Raw genomic sequence first — 18,284 nt, 5'->3', positions numbered from 1 at the left:
ACATATGGAATCTCCACTGCCCAATCACCATGGTGCTTCTGCTCTCACAGGCTCCTTCTCCCTATCTGCATATGGAATCCCCCCTGCCCAATCAGGTACTTCTACTTGCGAACTCTTGGAGAGCTGCCACACACATGGGATTAGCCACGGGTACACCTTAGAGAATTATATATATAGATAAGAAACACTAGCCTATGGCCATCCTACCTAGAATGTTGCAAAAGACTCTATAAACATTTAAGCGTGCATTAAGCCAACCTATTTTTGTAACCCTACTAAGTATTCTTAACCATACCTAAAAGCTGAGAAAGCCTCAGACAGAAGCAGCTTGTAGTAATCCAATAAAACTATTTTTTAAAAGTTCTTTTCTCTTTGCAACCCTCTTCGTTAGTTTTTAACTCAGGAAAGGGGTGTGTGAAGGGGGCACATCCTCAAACATTCAGCAGCAATTAGTTTTCTCACCAGGTGTAGGCTTGCACATGGGAGATTTTTGTATTTATCCAATAACAAAATAAAGAGAATTTTCCCTGGGATTCCACCCCAAGCCCAGGGAGGTTCAAGCTCTGTCAATATGAGGGGTGGCAGCAGCAGCACTTTGGACCTAATGATAATACAGAATAGTTTTAGGAGAAGCCTAACCAGGTAGCTCAGCAGGGATGATCCAGCATTTCTTTCCCTCATGTGAGCTTGCTCTGAGACAAAAGCTTTAATCTGTTAGCATTAGTCCAAAGAAGCATTAGTCCAAACTTGTTGTCGAATATGGATAGCAGCTGAACAAAACTTGACTAAATTATATGTAATGTTGGGCTTATTATTTCACTTATAGTTTCAGGTTTGACCCAACTTTCCTGTATCTGAAGACACTAACATCACATATGAAAAAATATCACTTTTAGGAACATAGGGTCAAACTACATACAGGGCTGTGACCCACAACCAGCAGTTGTTTTCCCCTCACAAACATACACTTGGAAACCTGTGAAGGGGAGTAATTTAAGAGCTGTTTGAAAGGGAGAAGCGATGGGGAGAGAAAAGCTAAGCACCCCTTTCATCTCACTGGTGGCTTTTCTGTTTAAAATTGCACCCTCCTGAAGGTGATTCTCTTTAGGAAAAGCAGATATTAGGCTTGTGGTATATACTTTCATTTATAACATGTAATTAGAAACTGTTTTCTTCAGTCTCCCACATACTCTGTTTTATCCTGAGGCCTTCTAGATTTGCATCTTAAAGAGGCAGTACATAACAGTAACATTTTAAAAGTTAGAGAGAGGTTTACCCATTAAGAGCTACTGCTTAGCTCAGGTGCCAGAGTATGTAAAACCATAGCAATAGGCCGCAAACTATCTCAGAGGAGTGGGGAGCATGCAACAAGACTTGGTTTTTAAAATCTCACCTGACTGCCTGGAGATGGTAGAAGGCGGTGTACTTCCGGAAGAGCATAGCCAGCCTCTCCACATTGCTGCGTAATGCCTCTTGGATGATTCCCTTGGCAATGGTGTACTGCTCTGAGGAAAGCTCTGCCTTCTGGACCGCTTCCCTCAGCAGCTCTAGGTTTCTCCTCTGAGCTGCCACATCTATCAAATAGCGCTTCTCTGTGACGTCTGGGGCAGGAAATGTCTCTGCTTTGGGGACTGGCTTAGGAAACCAAGGGCTCTCCAGGTCAAAGGAATCCTCATATTCACTACTAGGCATCGGGGTAAGCTGAGGGGGCCCTGGAGGCTGGCCTTCTTTGGGGAAAGCCTTGTATTGGTACAATGGGATCTGCTTGACAATCTGATCCAGAACTGTGTCCCGCAGCATTGTCAGCTTGTGAGGCAAGGCCTTCTCTTCCTTCTGTATCTGGCGCTGCTTCTCCTGCAGCTTGTGCTGTTGTTCCTGCCACTTGCGCTGCTGTACCTGTTGCCGCTGCAGCTGACGCTGCCAGCGATTCAGCTGTTGCAGCCAGCTCTTCTCCCAGAGGTGCTCCTGCTCCTGCCGTGCTTCTTGCCACTTCTGCTGCCCTCTCTTCTGGTGCAGTTCCTGCTCCAGATATTCCTGCTGCAAGGCCGCCATCTGTGCCTTGTGCTCCACCAGCTGCTGCTGCCACTGGCTTCTCTTCTGCTGCTGCTCCTCGTCCTCCTGCTGCCAGATGTGCAGCTGCTGCTCGTGCCACGCCTGCAGCCGCTCCCAGTGCCACTGCTCTTCCACTTGCTCCCCTTTCCGCTTCAGCTCCTCCTGATACTGCTGTTTGAGCTGCTGGACCTTCTCCTGCAGGCGCTGCTGCTGCTCCTTCTGCTGCTCTCGCTGCTCCCACAGGTACTGCTCCTGCTTGTCATGCTCCTTCTGCAGGTTTTTCCAGTGCTCCAGCTGCACCTCCCATAACCGCTCCTGCTCCTTGCGCTGCTGCTGCTGTCCCTCCCACTGCTTCTGCTGCACTTCAAACAATTCCTGCATATGCTCCAGATACTCCTGTTCCTCCTGCAGCCTCTGGCGTTCCTCCTGTAGGCGAACTTGTTCTTCTTGCAGCCGCTCCTGCTCCCACCGCAGCCGTTCCTGGAGCTGCTTGTGCCATGCCCCTTCCCCTTTATCCACTTCCTGCGATGTTGGCATTTGCACTTCTTCCAGTGGGGTCTCCACCTGCTGCAGCTCTTCCCCTTTCTGAAAGTGCTTCTGTTGCTCTTCAGAAAGTCGCCTCATCTTTTGTCTTTTCTCGTCCAACCATGATTCCTTGACCTGCTGATCTGCTTCATCAGGCAGATGTTCCAGAATCTGTTCTTTTTCTTTGTGGCCATGGAGTGCAACCTTGGCCAAGTCTTCTTTCTCCTCTTGCAACATAAGCTCATCCTGCTGGGATACCCCCTCTTGTTGAAACTGTGGCTTCTCCTGGACTTTCCACTCCTCTTCATTCTGGTGCTCAGAGATCTGCTGTTTTGATGATGAACTCAAATGGAAGAGATCTCCCGATGTCATTGGTTGCTTCCATTCTTGGGAAAGCCTAACAGAACTGCCTGTGAATTCTTGGGGCAGCTCAGATAAGGTATCAAAGGAAGATGAAGCAATACCTTTTATTTCTTTTTCCTCTTCCCCTGGCAACTCTCCCTTGCTCTGTATGCTTTGAAAGAGCTTCTTTCCCTTCTGGTCACCAGAGTATCTCTGCTTCATCGAGGAGAAGCATTCTTCCAGTTTTTCATCTATTGCCTGATAGAGTTGTTTGGCTTGTGGGTCTGTAGGCTGCAAGATCAGTGGTTGCATCAAGCTAACTGAGGAACGTTTCCTTACTTTCTCCATCTTGTCCTCTAAGCAAGCAAGGATGGCTTCCTGAAATTCTTGAAGGGCAAAACCTACATCCTGCCTAGGGGGTTCTTCCGCAAAAACATCCCTCATAGAACCAGAGGATTCTTCCACAACAACATCCATCATAGAACCAGAGGGATCTTCCGCAACAACATCCCTCATAGAACCATATGGTTTTCCCACAACATCTGTCATAGAACCAGAGGGTTCTTCCACAACAACATCCCTCATAGAACCAGAGGGTTTTTCTGCAACATCTGTCATAGAACCAGAGGGTTCTTCCACAACAACATCCCTCATAGAACCAGAGGGTTTTTCTGCAACATCTGTCATAGAACCAGAGGGTTCTTCCACAACAACATCTGTCATAGAACCAGAGGGTTTTTCTGCAACATCTGTCATAGAACCAGAGGGTTCTTCCACAACAACATATGTCATAGAACCAGAGGGTTTTTCTGCAACATCTGTCATAGAACCAGACGGTTCTTCCACAACAACATCCATCATAGAACCAGAGGGTTCTTCCACAACAGCATCCTTCTCAGATTCTTGTTTCACCTCAGGAGGCATTAAGGACTTTTTTGCAGCGGCAAATACTCTGGTAATAACTGCGTCTCCAGTGAGGCTTCCAACCATCTCTCCTGCTATGGTATCTTGATAAGCTACGTTCAGTTCCTCAAAAATGTCTTTGATAGTCTCTGCATCTAGCACACCGCCTCTCTCTCTGGTAATCGTCTGCAATGTTGTGCCTAAACTACGGATGACATCTCTGGTGTCCTCTGCCTGCAGCACACCTGTTGGCTTTCTGCTGGGGTCCTTCATTTCTTTCTTTTTCCCACTTTCTTTTGACTTGCCCAATGATAGTTTCCGTGCCTGCATCTCTCCAACATCCTGTTTCATAGTGGCTGTATCCTCAGCTCTTTCCAGTATAGGTTGTTGCGGTGGACTTGCATCCTGCATCGCACGGGTATCTGAAACTGTTGAAGGCCTTCGAGCCGTCTTGTCTCCCTGGAATTTGACACCCTTTTTTTCTTGTACAACCTGTACAAATTTTTGTGCTTGCACAGCCTGTACAATTTTTTGTGCAGAGAATTTCAGTGAACCCCTAGAGCCGGAACGTGACCCTCTCCCTTGAGTACTGGGACTTTGGGCTCGTTTTACTGGCTCTTCAGATGGTACTGGCAATTCCTCTCTAGGAGGCTCAGGGTCCTGTCTGGGTAGGGGGGCATCTTCTGTTGACTTTTTTGATGATTGTTCAACTTCAGAAGACATGTCAGGTAAGCTGGCTATAAGGCTTTCTTCCGGTGGTTGTCCTGACAACTCTTCTTTGGGCCTTTCAGTGCTTTTTAAGATGGACTTCTGTATAACTTTTTTGACAGCTAGCTTTGACTCCCATCTGGCATCCTGGGCTGCTCTCAATTTGTCGGCGAGTTCATGGGCTTTTTCTACAGGTGATCCCTGTGCTGGTTCTGTTTCAATAGATGTACTGACCTGTTTGATGGTGTCATCAGTAACCACCTCTTTTAAGGACTTCTTCCGTGTTAGATCCTTGCCAGAAAGTTGTCGTTCCAGTTTGCCAGAAAGTTGTCGTTCCAGTTTGTCAGGGGACATTTGGGCCGTTCTCTGCTCTGGCGATCTCTCTCTGGCTTTTGTGTCCATTTTGATTCTGCTGTCTTGAGCTCTCAATGTAGGGTGGCTTTGAGAGATTTTTACCTCAGCCATGATTGCTTGAAGCTTTTGATTGTCACTATCTTCAGCCCTTTTTTGCTGTTCTGAGATTGCCCTATCCTCACTCTTCTTCCTGGGCAACTTGTCCTCACTCTTTGCAGGGCTTATTGCCTTCTGCTCAGCAGGGAGTTTTGGAAATGGTCTTTCACCCTTTTTCCTGCTCACATCCACCTGTGGTTTCACTACATCCTTTTCAGAAAAGGACCTGCTGAAAGGAGGCCTGATGGGGACTTGAGTCACCTGTTCTCTCTCACGTACATCTTGCAACTCCTTCTGCAAGATCTCATTGGTGGTGAGGAGGGCCTTGCACTGTTCTTCAGCATTTTGGATTTGTACTTCCAGTGCTGTCTTTTTCCCCATGGTCAAACGCAATTCCCTCTGCAGTTGTTTGATTTGAGGGTCCTGTTTCTTCGTTTCCAGGGCAGCCAGGTTATCACACTTGATTTTGAGGGAGCGGCACTGCCTAGTTAGAAGGCTGAAAGCCTTTGAGAGGCTTACCACCATGGCCACAATGTACCTGATGACAACAGACTCTGCTTTGCTTAAAACCGAAGAATCTACAAGTTCCTGTATCAAGTTGGTGACCTCCTGATTGCGGGTGAAAGCAAGAGGTTCATTTTCCAACATCTTCTCTGGAGTCAAGGGCTCACCTTCTTGAGGATTGTCTGCCACTTTCTCTCTCCATATCTTGAACAGGCCAGCTTTGGGAGCTAGAAAATCAGCAACAAAGACAGAGAATTAGAGTAGATACTAATAGACTCTACCCTATACTCTACTCTAATATACCCCTCCACATGACACCTTGGGGGAAACGGAGCAAGCCTGCAAACTGTTCTCAAAACAAAACAAAAAATCAGCTACTCTTTTCTCATGCACATACAATGCTTTAAACTTGAAACGTCAAGATAAGATTAGAATACAGGCTGTAGCTGTGTGCAAACAGCACCTCGCTGTTCCCGTATGCAAGACAATGTCAAAAGTAAACCCAGATCATATGAACGCACACCAGGCCTATACACAGTGAAGCAATTTTAAGTTGCCGTCTGGAAAGCACCCTGGGGATTGGAGTTTTCCTTCTGTGCTCTGGATGATACTGGGTCGCTCTGTGGCTGGTTTTGGACAAGTTATTTATCTCTTGTCCTAATTTCTTCAGCCAGTAAACCAAATAGAGGCCTTTCCTTTCTGATGACACAAAGCCTCATTGCCAGATTCACCACTGTTAGGTACCTGACTTCCGTCTCAGTTTGGCCTTCCCTTCAAAGACTGGGCGGCATGTCTTCAACAGATGCAGAACATTTGCCTCAATTGAGTTAATGGACTTCGTGAGACACTCCCTCATCTCATCAATTGAATCTTCAGTTGGGATGGCTTTCTCTTCTAGTTCAACATTTCCCAGCATTACACCTGGGGGAAAATGGGTAAACCTACATGACATGGAAGGAAAACACCCATGATGTAAAATGGGAACCTTCTCCCACCCACCCCACCCCACCCCACCCCCTTACCTGATTTGGTGGCAGCACACAAGCCACCACACCCTCCTCTGCTCTCCTGTCTCTGGGTTTTGAAAAGCCATGGGAAGGGAACAGAACAGGAAGTGCTTCCTGTTCTGCTCCCTTCCCATGGCTTTTGAAAACCCAGAGATGAAAAAGTAGAGGAAGAGGAGGGCAGTGGTGGCTTATGCAGCACTGCCAGGTCAGATAAGGGGAGGGCAGGCCACAGGAAATTAGCCACCTCTATCAATCTGCTGCATGACCTCACCCAGCCTCATTAGCAGGTTGGCAATGTTTGCATTCTCCTAACTGCCAAAAAAGATGAGCCTCCTCCTTCTTCCCGTGTCAGTGACTGAAAGTAGGGTTCTTGTCCCCCATTCTCAGCAGACTGACAGCAGCAACAGGTGTTCTAGCCAGACTACATATGAGCACTGTAAGCAATTCCCCTTAGGGGATGTGGCCACTCTGGGAAGAGCATGTCCTAAGTTCCCTCCCTGGTATCTCCAAGATAGGGCTGAGAGAGACTCCTGCCTGCAACCTTGGAGAAGACACTGCCAGTCTGGGTAGGCAGTACTGAGCTAGATGGATCCATGGTCTGACTTGGTATATGGCAGCTGCCTATGTTCCAATGTCCCAGTGGCTGCAATCCATCATCCCCGCCGTGCCCCCCCCATGTAATCCACATGTTGCGTTGTTGTGCAATAATATGTGGAGCATTGAGGGAGGGGAAACATGACTGGAGACTAGAGTACTGTTGCTGCTGCCAGCCTGCTAAACATGAATAACCAGCATCCACTGCCACAGTCTGGTGAGGGGGATCCACCTGGCCAGTCACCACTGATTGGGTCTAATCCTCCCTGCGGGAACAAAGACAGACATCAGTGTGTGGACCTCCATAAGTTGCTGGGCCCAGAGTGCTTTGTGCCAGTGCTGGCCCAGGCTTGCATACATGTAGCAATGTGGGTTAGCCCCCAGGGATATATTAATGAAAGAAGAAAGGTATTTTGCAGTGAGGGGAGAGGGGAATGGGAGAACTTGAGTCAGAGCTGGACTCTGAGTTTGGACTCTGTTATGACGCCAGGGTGGGCATCATAACAGAATGGAAGTGTTACATCTCCCTTCAGATACCAAGCAGAGTACATGTACTCAAGGCTTTTGCCACCTCATGCTTGTAACAATAATAGTCTGTTGTTACAGACTAAACTGGCCCACAGTTTTTACATCTTCTGTTTTCTATAGATTTTTGTTTTGGAGTGATTTTGTTATTTGCCTGATGGTTTTAAAATATTTTTCCTCACTGTTTTAATATCCACACACTACATATACACACACACCCCACGGCTAACTAGGCAAAGAGGCACCTTTTAAACGTAGTGATTCTCTTTATTTAGCAGAGGGAGAGCAACTGGCCCTATACACCTCCAGCACGCTACCCCTCCAGTGACTGTTGCTGGTGGTGTCTAGTCTATCTTATGTTTCTTTTTGGATTGTGAGCCCTTTGGGGACATTATTTATTTATTTATTTATTTTATTTTATTGTTAAATTTAAATACCACTTTTCATTAAAACAATCCCAAGGCAGTTTACAACAAAATTTAAAAACAAGATTGTAAAAAGGACACAATTAAAATATTAAGCTAAAAATATAAAACAAATCTGATTAAAATTTTAAAACACAAGCAGAAAAACAGTACAAAATACAAAAAGCAGCAGCAGAGACAATCATATAAAAGCCTGGGTAAAAAGTCAGGATTTAACATGCTTTCTAAAAGCTGTGATGCAGACTGAGGAGCGAATAGCCACCGGGAGAGCGTTCCAGAGTCTGGGGGCAGCAACAGAGAAGGCCCTGTCCCACGTGCACGACAACCGAGCCTCCTTCATTGTAGGTACCCGGAGCAGAGCTCCCTTAGATGTCCTCGTCAAGCGGGCAGCAACCCTTGGGAGCAGGCGGTCCCTCAGATACCCCAGGCCCAAACCGTTAAGGGCTTTAAAGGTAAAAACCAGCACCTTGAATTGGACCTGGAAACGTACTGGCAGCCAGTGCAGCTCTTTCAGGATGGGTGTGATGTGCTCCCACCGGGCAGCTCTGGACAAAACCCTAGCTGCCGCGTTTTGCACTAGCTGCAGTTTCTGGATATTCTTCAAGGGCAGCCCCACGTAGAGCATGTTACAGTAATCCAGCCATGACGCGACTAAGGCATGGGTAACTGCGACCAGATCTGCCTTCTCGAGAAAGGGACGCAGCTGGCGCACTAGCCGAAGCCGTGCAAAGGCACATGGATCCATCTTATTTGTTTATTTATTATTTCTCTATGTAAACCGCTTTGGACACTTTTGCTAAAAAGCAGTATATAAAGATTTGTTGTTGTTTTATATGCCATAGTTTTAACTGTGGGGTGTGTGTGTGTTGCTTTTTTGCTCTGTTGTTGCAATCCTGATGCCTTTGTGCAGCCCCAAAGACTTTCCTTGTTTTGTCTCCTGCTCTGTCTACCCAAATATGGCACCTTGTCAGAGTATACACTCCCACTTCCATTCTTACTCCAAGATTTAAAGGATTCCAACACTTTCTCTAAATCCTGTATTTTGAACTTGCTGTCCTGTAGCACGTCAGTAAGTTCATCTAAAAAACGAGATCTCCGGCTCTTCTCTTCCCAGGATGCTGTGAGGAAGTATGCCTTTTCAATCTCGGGGTCGATCCCGTCATCCTTTCTGTAATATTCATAGGCTCGGTTCACATTGTCCAGAATACGACCAAGTTTCTTAGAAACATCCTGTAACAATAGAATTAGGTTAGGTATAAGGAGAGGACATACACAGAAGCATTCCAGGAGTCCACGTCTCAGCTAGGTTAACTCCCACTTGCCTTGAAGCTAAACTGGAACAGTGCCAGATCCATTTGAACGGGAAATGATTGCTTTCAGTGGCAAGAGCTAACCCTTAAGGACAGAGGTGTTGCCTCTGTCCTTAAAGTAATGCAGTGCCTGAGGCAAGGCACTGTTTTATAGCTTCCTCCCTCACTTATCTAGATGTAACTAAGATATTCAGAAACAACTCCATTTTATCTTCCTCCTTTCCCTTCCTTTTCCTTTCGGACTCCACCCCCCACATTCTCTACACAGGATCCCCCCTGGGACAAACTTGTAAACAACAAAACATAAAGGATACTGGATAGAATACAACAGGCACCAAACACTGCCTTGCTCTACACTTCTGGTGGGAGGCAGCCCCCTTTCAGAACAGTCCCTTCTTGCAAGCTTTGAAAGTGATGTGTGGAGAAGGGAAGGTTGCCAATGTAATCCCTGCTCTTTAAGGGCTAAAACATCAGGTGATGGAGGCTTGTCCAGTAGGGGGCTGCAAGTTGAATGGGGACTGCCATATATGGTAAAAAATGGCACACTGTGCCTCAGAGGATCCCGAGGCCTGTTGAAGAAGGTCCCTGCAGAGAGAGCTTCTGTGGGCTGGTTATTTGTTAAGCCTATATTTATTACTTTCAGGCTTTCAAGAAGGGGAGACAGAAACAGACTATATCTTAATGCCACAGACAAGAAAGAACTCTAAACAAGCCAACACCACCACCAAAAGGAAATACCTCAGTTTGGACACAGGAGTCTGAGCAAGTCTCTGTAACCTTTATTTTATTTTATTTTGCAAATTCTGTTGTTTGTGTTAAGAAAGCAGCTTTAAAGTGCAAAGTTGTCATTTAGTTGTTGTTATTGTGTTTCATTTATATGGGAAGTTAAAGGAATCTCACGAGGCAGGATCACACTGCCAATTGTAAAACAACCCATACATGGTGTAAAGAAAGTGTTAGACCAGCAGCCTCCTCTTCTCTGTGCTTTCTACAAGCTTTTCAAGGGATGTGAGGAGAAGAGGCGCTTCTTACAAACCATGCAAGGGGCAGATTGGCTGCAAAGAGAGCTGATTCAGAAGCAGCGGCAGAGGCCATCTTGCCATCCTATTGGTGTTCCAATAGTCTGGCTGATGGAGCTGATGGAGGCCACTGCCTCACCTTGCCTCATGAAAGGACTGTCTCTTCTGAAGGATCTGGGATGTTAGTAAATGTTTGTCTAATTGTGTGTTCGTGTGCGTGTGATTTTTAGCCTTTTATCCACTCCAAGACCTAGGGACAGCATGGGCTGGAACTCTAAAATAATAAATAAAATAGACAGCTGCCAAAGAAATAGCTGTGATTGCCAGTAGCTTAAATGGATTTAAAAGAGGATTAGATACATTCACAGAGGACAGGTCTAAAGCAGGTTATTGGTCACAAACACGATATGGAACCTCCAGATTCAGAGGCAGTATGCCACTGGATACCAGTTTTTGGGGAGCAACAGCAGAAGAAGGGCTCATGCTCTATTTATGGGCTCTCAGAAGTTATCTAGCTGGCTATTAAAAGAAGCAGAATATGGACTAGATGGTCCTTTGGTTTGATCCAGGGAGACACTTCTTATGCTCTCCACAGCTGATGGGAGCCATCACTCTTTCCTTTTCACATTGCAAGAACTAGGTAAGCATCCAATAACCCAGCAGGTTATGTAAACAAATGAAAGAACTTAACCGGGCATTCTAATCTGTAGTTGCTTACAGAGGTTAAAGTAAATCCCATATTCCCTTTCCTGCCACCCTGACTATTCGAAATTGCCACCTTTCCCCTTCATACATCTGATATGGTTCAGCACCTGACAAGAATTGTGTTTTATGTATCAGTGATCCAACATGATGGAATCCTTGCTGTTCTCTTGAGAAGAGCTGTGTGTACGTTAACTTTTCCTCCATCCACGTGGCATGTCCTCCATTTTAACACATACCTTCTTTGCTCTTTCCAGCTGAAATACATCAAGTTTGTTGAGCACATTCTTCACAGAAGGGGGGATGTCAATGAACTGGGAGGCACTATCCACTTTGGTGACTGCGCTCCTGGGCTTGGCTTCGAAGTCACTTTCTGAACCATCACCTGAGCTTCCCGAATGTGATGCAGATGATGAAGATTCCTCAGCACCCGCATTGGGAACAAGGGATGGCAGCTTTTCCCACGCAACAAACTTCTGGATTTCCATGACTGTAGCACATTGGGGACCATAAAACCTTACCCAGAACAAAGAAGTTACTGGTGAGGCGTATTTTTCAAATGGGTTGGTTTCCTTGCAGTTAAGCAGGAACTCATCACCAGGAGATGAAGAGATTCTGTTTGTGTATTTGATGCCATAGTTGCCATTCCATTGTTTCTAATCCATGACCTCATTGGTTGGACAACAGCTATTTGCATAGAAAGATGTTCCAAGAAACAGCCACTGATAGTTCTGTAAGCTCAACTGGGTGTTTCTTATAGAACAGGTCCCCAGAATGCATAAATGCCTTGGAGAGGCAGTGAAGTGCAATGGGTTATTCCATTTTCCACCTCAACCAGTGACCAGCTATAAAGGGTTGCTATGCTGTATATCAGCAGCAGAGAGGGTCCCTCCCCCTGCTTGGCTCCTGCACTTCTGAACCTCACACATATAACCATTAGAGAATGCTACAGAAATATTTGGTGCCATTCGTTAATGTTTTGCTTTCTTATTCAACATCGAATATTAATAAGCTTTATTGTTTCTAGTCAATGCCAATTATTGTTTCACTCCCTGCCGAAATCTGTAATCTGAATTCTTTACTGGCCTTCAGGAGAGCCCTCAAAACCTATCTGTCTGGCCTGGCCTTCTAGGGTTTTTTAATTGTTGTCAGTGGTTTTAATATTGTAACCTGGTTTTTCAGGATTTTAAAACTGTTTTGAATGTTTTAACTGTTACTGTTTTATGGTGTTTTACAACCTCTGTTTTTAATTGCTAATTGATTTTAGTTGTTTTGTTTTAATGTAAACTGCCCTGAGCCATTTGGAAAGGGTGATATAGAAATTGAATAAATAAATAAATAATTACAATACAAACAAATCAAACATAGTAAAATAAGCAGTGAACTAAACACACAGAAATCACCCAGCAAATAATAAAATGACCGTATTCATTTACATTTTTTAAACTCCTGGCAGTCTACATAGTTTTGAGCCAGAAAATTTTTTTTGGAGCTTCCTGACTGCCAGTGCATACAATACTGCTCTACAGGCAAGTTCTCACAATCTTCCAGTAGGTAGAACAAGAGTCCTAGCCAAGTTTGGGAGCTGCACATGCTCCTGTTTTGCTATCATGTGCTGGTAAAAAAGCAAGATAGGAAGTGGGGGAAGTGATCCTCTGCGAAGCTCGCACTGGGTAAGAGGCATATCTCTGATGTCACTCTGCTTTTGGGCTAATCTGGATTTAAGACTTTCCCTCTGAATTTATTTATTTGTTTATCATATTTATATACTGCCTGATATGTGAATCTCTAGGCAGTGTACACAATTTAAAACAGCAAATGTAAAACAGAGTAAAAACAATTAAAACAGCTTCACAGGATAAAACAGTTAAAAACAATTTCATGGGATAAAGAAAGTTTAAAATTAATTTCATTTAAAAGCCTGAGTGAACAAGTGTGTCTTGAGGGTCTTCCTAAAAGCAAACAAAGGTGGAGATGCTCTTATTTTAACAGGGAGCATATTACACAGCCCTGGGGCAGCCACAGAGAAGGCCCAGTCAGGAATTGCCAGTAAATGAGCTGGCATGGCATCACCTGTAACCTGACATCTCCAGATGATCTCAATAGGTGACAGGATTCATGACAAAGAAGGCTCTCAAGGGCTTTGTTGAGGTCTTTATAGGTCTGTCCTTCTCCTTAATGGGTCTAAATTTACATGTCTAAAAGTGGGTCTGGTTTGAGCTGATTACCTATTGTGAAGAAGAGTTTAAGATTATACCTTGATGACACTGTCCCTTGGATGACAAAAGTAAGGATTGTCCTCATTCATTAACAAAAGGGAGGAATGTCCCCCATTTCAGAGCCCTCAGGGTCTAGTGAAAGTGTCAGGGGCTCTTGAACTAAGATAACTAACTAAATTAAATTAACTAACTAACTAAATGCAGCCTGCATTTCGCCACACATGGCTTTGAAGAAGGAAGTTAGGAACCTATTCGTAAAGAAGGAGACCCTAGTGCAGTTCTAAGAAGCGCATCAGGTGTACTATGTGGAACTGCAAGAAGTGCACATAAGAACTTGTTCTGAATTATATCAACATAGTTTCTGTTGGAACAACTCCTCATTGCTGCACCATATTTTATTTGTTTGTTTATTTATTTAACATATTTCTATATTTCTATATTGCCCAAAACTTGCGTCTCTGGGTTGTTTACAATTAAAAATATCTATATAACAAATTGCTGCACCACAACAAACCATTTCCATAACAAAAGCCGTTAACATTGCATCTGGCAAATAATGATCTTTAGTATTGTAACCATATGAGTTTAGCCCCCTGTTGGAGCACATGGACTGATTTTTTTTGGACCTTTGTGGGGCTACCATCGTGTGGATCTGGGGGCAGAATTTGTTCTGAGGGAAGAGCTGGACTGGGCGAAGAGAAGGGAACAAAAGGAAAACATTTAAGTTCTGGAGTGATAGGATTAGAGTGACAGAAAGAAGACAAGCCAGAAGATAAGTCAAGCAGGAATACAACATCAGCTCTCTTCAGGAGAAGAGTGGAGTGAGGGACAGGTCCTACCCAATTAAACCATTGGACTCTTGAGGGTTTGCTGCCTGCTGCTTACTTGTGCTAGGAGGCCCAAGAGAGCATGGAAACAATATCAGCAGCTTGTAAGGAGGGAGGGTTACTTAGATTCCACTCAAGTTGAGTGGGAAGAAGGCGCCATTGAATGCACATGTGCACACACTGCCTTGGTACTGCCAACCAGAGCAAAACTCATTCCATACACAGATGGAAAAAATTAGTGGGAACACTGAAGGGAGAATTTATTTGCTTGCTACTTGCTCTTGCTTGTTTCTGCAGCCTCAGCTTAGCTATGGCCTGTGTGCCTCTGATTAGTATCAGAAGCTTGTAAGGAGGGGATGTGGTGGATGGTGGGGGCAGGGGGAGTTGTTTGCTTGCGTTTTGCTCTTTGCTTGCTTGCTTCTGCAGCCTAAGGTTAGCCATGGCCAGAGTGCCTCTGAAGGAGATAGGGCAATTAATTTGATGATGGTGGGGGAGTCCTACTTGCTATATAATAAGAATTCTGGAATGGCTGGGCAGAGTGGATTCTATAGTGCTACTGCATTTTCTGCCATGGAGAGAGTTGGCTGAGCTAGATCCTTTCCCCCTGTTTTTTACTTGCAGGGGGAGTTTTTCGCAAAGCACAATGTTAAAAAATGAGACTCTGAAGTCTGAAGGTTTATTAGACTTATTCTGATAGGTTTGAGAGGGTCCTGCAAATGTCTCAAAGTGGTTTAACAAAGCAAAAGGTAAAAGAAAATGTACACAGTATGTCATCAGTCAATAATTCTGTAATCAGAAGGAACATGTTTTATGGGGAAGTCCTTTTCTGTTTCTTCATTTATTTTATTTATCATATTTATATACCACCTGATAGGTGTATCTCTAGCATACCACTATGGCTAGCACTGACAGAGACAGATGGAGAAAATATGACTTGGAAGCAGAAAAAGAATGGAAAAAATAAAGTTGGAAGAACTCAAAAATGTGATGAAATTTGATCACATCAAAGGTTTCACTGACTTTCTGCAGAAATATTGGAACACTGGATTTGCTTCAGCTAAGAACACAACAACTGAAGTAGCATCAGGAATGGAATGGATGTTGAGCCTAAATTCAGAGAAAAACACTGGGAAAATCAAAAGAGAAACAACCTGTATCTCATTCAGAAGAGGTGCCTGAGAATTCACCAGAGAAACCATCTACTTTCTGGCCATTGTAGATCAAGCTCTCATGTCACTGACAACTTGATTCAAACAGATGCAAAGGTATGCTGACAATCTTGGTTTCCTGTATGATTTGAAGAAATTTTGAGAAACGGCAGAAGATTAGTTGAACAAACAGGACATCGATTTGGAGAATGCATGGATGGATGGAGCTTTCCCAGACAGCAGGCTTTACCGCGAGGCTTTTATGTGAGTTCAAAGCTGCCCAAAGAAACCAATGCAAAAAGTGGATTTTTTAACCCCAGATATAAATCAGGCTACATTCTAATGTGCAGTGAAAAATCCAAATTGTGTGTTAAGTGCTCCCTGATAGCTCGCAGGGACTTCATGGTAAATCTGACCAATATGTGAATGCATCCTCTCCATCCTGGAGGAGATTCGGACTAAAAGCCAGATGTGGAAAAACTCATGGAGAATCTTACGATATTGATGGTAGAGGCCTTTTCTCAGAACTTCACATGCTACTAGAAGTCATCCCTGAAGGAACAAGAATGTAACTTCGAGCCCTACAGTTTCTTACTGATGCTAGGGCTCAGTTCCTTTGCTAATACAGCAATAGCATAAAGTATTTTGCTAACAATCCTTGTTACAGTGGCATCCAGGGAGCAACGTTTTTCAAAACTAAAATTAATCAAAAACTAACTATAGACAACTGTGTCTCAAGAAAGGCTGAATGGACTGGCTATTCTCTCAACTGAGAAGGAATTAGCTTCAACATTGGACTACTGTGCTCTGATGCAGGCTCGGACTAACCCACAGGGCAACGGCATATTCCTGGTGCGCCCCAGCCACGTGGCGCCCCTGCGACCCAACTCCCACCCTTAATTACCTATTCTGCTCAAAGCTCGGTGCCCTCCCCACATACATTCCACCGCCCTCTCAGTGCCCCCAGTCCAGCCCTGCTCTGATGGCAGAGTTTGCTGCAAGGAATTCAAGGAAAGTGGATTTTGGAATGAAGGCAGTGCAACACTGATCAGCTCAAGTTGACATCTTCAGGCAAAAAGCTTGAGGAAAGAAGTGTGTTCCATATCTTCTGGCTGTTGCTGTCTGATAGGTGCAGTGGCTTTACACTGCTTTTAATCTGCAGAGACCTTTGTCACGTTTGCATCCTCACAGCAAACCTGTGAGGTAAGTCATTGCTGTTCCCTTTAATACACAGCGAGCTGAAGCATGAAAATGACTGGCTAGTCATCTTAGCAGCTGCACTGTCTGGATTGCTATGGTGTTTTTGTTTACCAGGAGCAAAGAGTTATGCATCCCACTGCTTACATGCTGCACCTCAAGATACAACTAGCCCACAAAATTTCTCACTGTGGAGTGAATAGTGAGGTTGAATGGTGAGGCTGATGTATCCAGACTGTCAAGTGTAGTTCTGAAAGTCAGCAGATAAGATCAACTTCAGAACCAGGTTGCAACACAGTTTGATCAATAAACTGTCATCACCAGTGGTTTCCTTTCTTGCTATTCTTGCTCCTGAAACCTAATCTCTTAAAAGTGTAATGGCTGCTAAACCACATAATGCATACAGATACTTAATGAGGAATGCCTAGTGTTGCTAGTTGAACTTATTCTGCCCAGCTCCCAGACGCCTCCCTGTTTACAGCTGCATACCCAGGCTTGGAGACTGCACTTTTGCTATGCTCAGGAGCTGCACTGCAATGTGAGCTCCCAGTTTATGTTATACATGGGGACAAGTCTCTTAGTTGGCAGTGGACTGGTCTCCCCTAGATTTGGCCTGCAAGTAACACAAATTGCAAAGGGGATTAGCTCCACACCCCTCTCCCTATGTGGGGGCCTGGCTAAACAGACTCCAGAACTAACTATTGTGAGTTATCTGGCATCCGAGGTCATTTTGGATGAACTTAGGATGAATTTAGGATGAGCTCTAAAACTTCCCTCATCCTCTCGCAAGAGAGATAACACTTGATGCTAATGAAGCAATTAGGCCAGGAAGGGAAGGCAGATAAGACAAATGCAGCAGCAGACTCCCTCACAATAGCGATGAGTCAGTGACATAACTTTGAAAAGGTGCGCATTGAAACTTTCTGTAGAATTATTGGGAGAGTCAGTCCCAACACAGGATATTCTTTGTCGCACCTGCACACTCAGATTTTCATTACAACCAGGCTTGCACACAATAGGTGATTCACACACCTTCCTACTCAGGAAGGACGATCAGACACAATGCATTCCAAAAAAAGTCTGGACTCTTCTATTCAGCAAAGTATGACAACAGAAATGTGCCAAGAAATGCTTTGGGATATAAATATCCCTAACTCCATGACCCAGTGTACTCTCCTGTGTCTGTCTCTGGAGACTCCATCTACAGAACATCGCAACAATATGTTCCCCTTTCCATCCTACTGGGGACTTCATCTTCATGCTCCCTTGTGCTTTATATTGGGGACTCCACTGCTACAAATATTCCCCTCTCCACTGGGGTCACCCAAGCTGAAATCACTGCCTGCCTGGCCAATTCATCGTCCTCATGCCGAGGCTCAGCTTATTGTGCCTGTCTTTAGATCGGTCCCCTTGCCAATCTATCCAGCTGGCCTCACACTGGAACTCTCTTTGTGAAGAACCCCACTAATCCTTCAACTCTCCTGCTCCCCAGTTTGCCTCCCCAGATGGACTCAGTCTGTCTCCATTCTCCAGCTGCTCAAGTTGGATCTTCATGAGGACGGGTGATACAGCCTCTTGCCTGGCTCCTTCAGGGCTAAATCTATCCCTTTCTCTTATTTCTGAAACCTTGCCCCTCTATCTTAAAGTAACTCGCTCTAGCCTGCCTGGGAATTTACACATAATTTGGAACTTGAAGCTAAATGTGCCTTACAATAGTCTGTTTTTAAACATATTTGTATGTTGTAATTTTACATTAGGACCACCTAGTAACTTAGTTTATTGCTTTTATTATTTTTCTTCCAATAAACTCCTTTTTGTTAGTTAAAA

General features: G+C 44.6%; 1 protein-coding gene and 1 long non-coding RNA gene across 9 annotated transcripts in view; one reads left to right on the top strand and one right to left on the bottom strand.

The window, feature by feature from the left end:
- Nucleotides 1–11,709, bottom strand: part of FAM186A (family with sequence similarity 186 member A) — a 24,903-nt gene extending 13,194 nt beyond the window's left edge. The window contains exons 1-4 of one of the 6 annotated variants that reach the window (XM_053293966.1): nt 11,306–11,709; nt 9,034–9,265; nt 6,229–6,405; nt 1,394–5,711 (exon numbers count right to left, since the gene is read on the bottom strand). In XM_053293966.1, the coding sequence (XP_053149941.1) occupies nt 1,394–5,711; nt 6,229–6,405; nt 9,034–9,265; nt 11,306–11,554 (4,976 nt within the window). In that variant the 5' untranslated portion in view covers nt 11,555–11,709. Of the gene's footprint in view, nt 1–1,393; nt 5,712–6,228; nt 6,426–9,033; nt 9,266–9,357; nt 9,827–11,305 lie in introns of those variants that run through there. The other 5 variants (XM_053293972.1, XM_053293968.1, XM_053293970.1 and 2 more) reach the window with 5 other exon arrangements.
- On the top strand, nt 9,830–18,284 carry LOC128344241 (uncharacterized). 3 transcript variants are annotated; one of them, XR_008315739.1, is made up of 2 exons: nt 9,830–10,111; nt 11,324–18,284. It is a non-coding gene; the product is annotated as an uncharacterized LOC128344241 (long non-coding RNA). The 3 variants fall into 3 exon arrangements; XR_008315738.1 differs by having other exon boundaries at nt 9,830–10,117; XR_008315740.1 differs by having other exon boundaries at nt 9,830–10,545.

Source organism: Hemicordylus capensis, chromosome 2 (genome assembly GCF_027244095.1).
Source record: "Hemicordylus capensis ecotype Gifberg chromosome 2, rHemCap1.1.pri, whole genome shotgun sequence".
In the NCBI taxonomy this organism is placed as follows: Eukaryota; Metazoa; Chordata; class Lepidosauria; order Squamata; family Cordylidae; genus Hemicordylus; species Hemicordylus capensis.
Note: the sequence above shows the minus strand (reverse complement) of the source record. Positions and strands in the feature narration are given on the sequence as shown.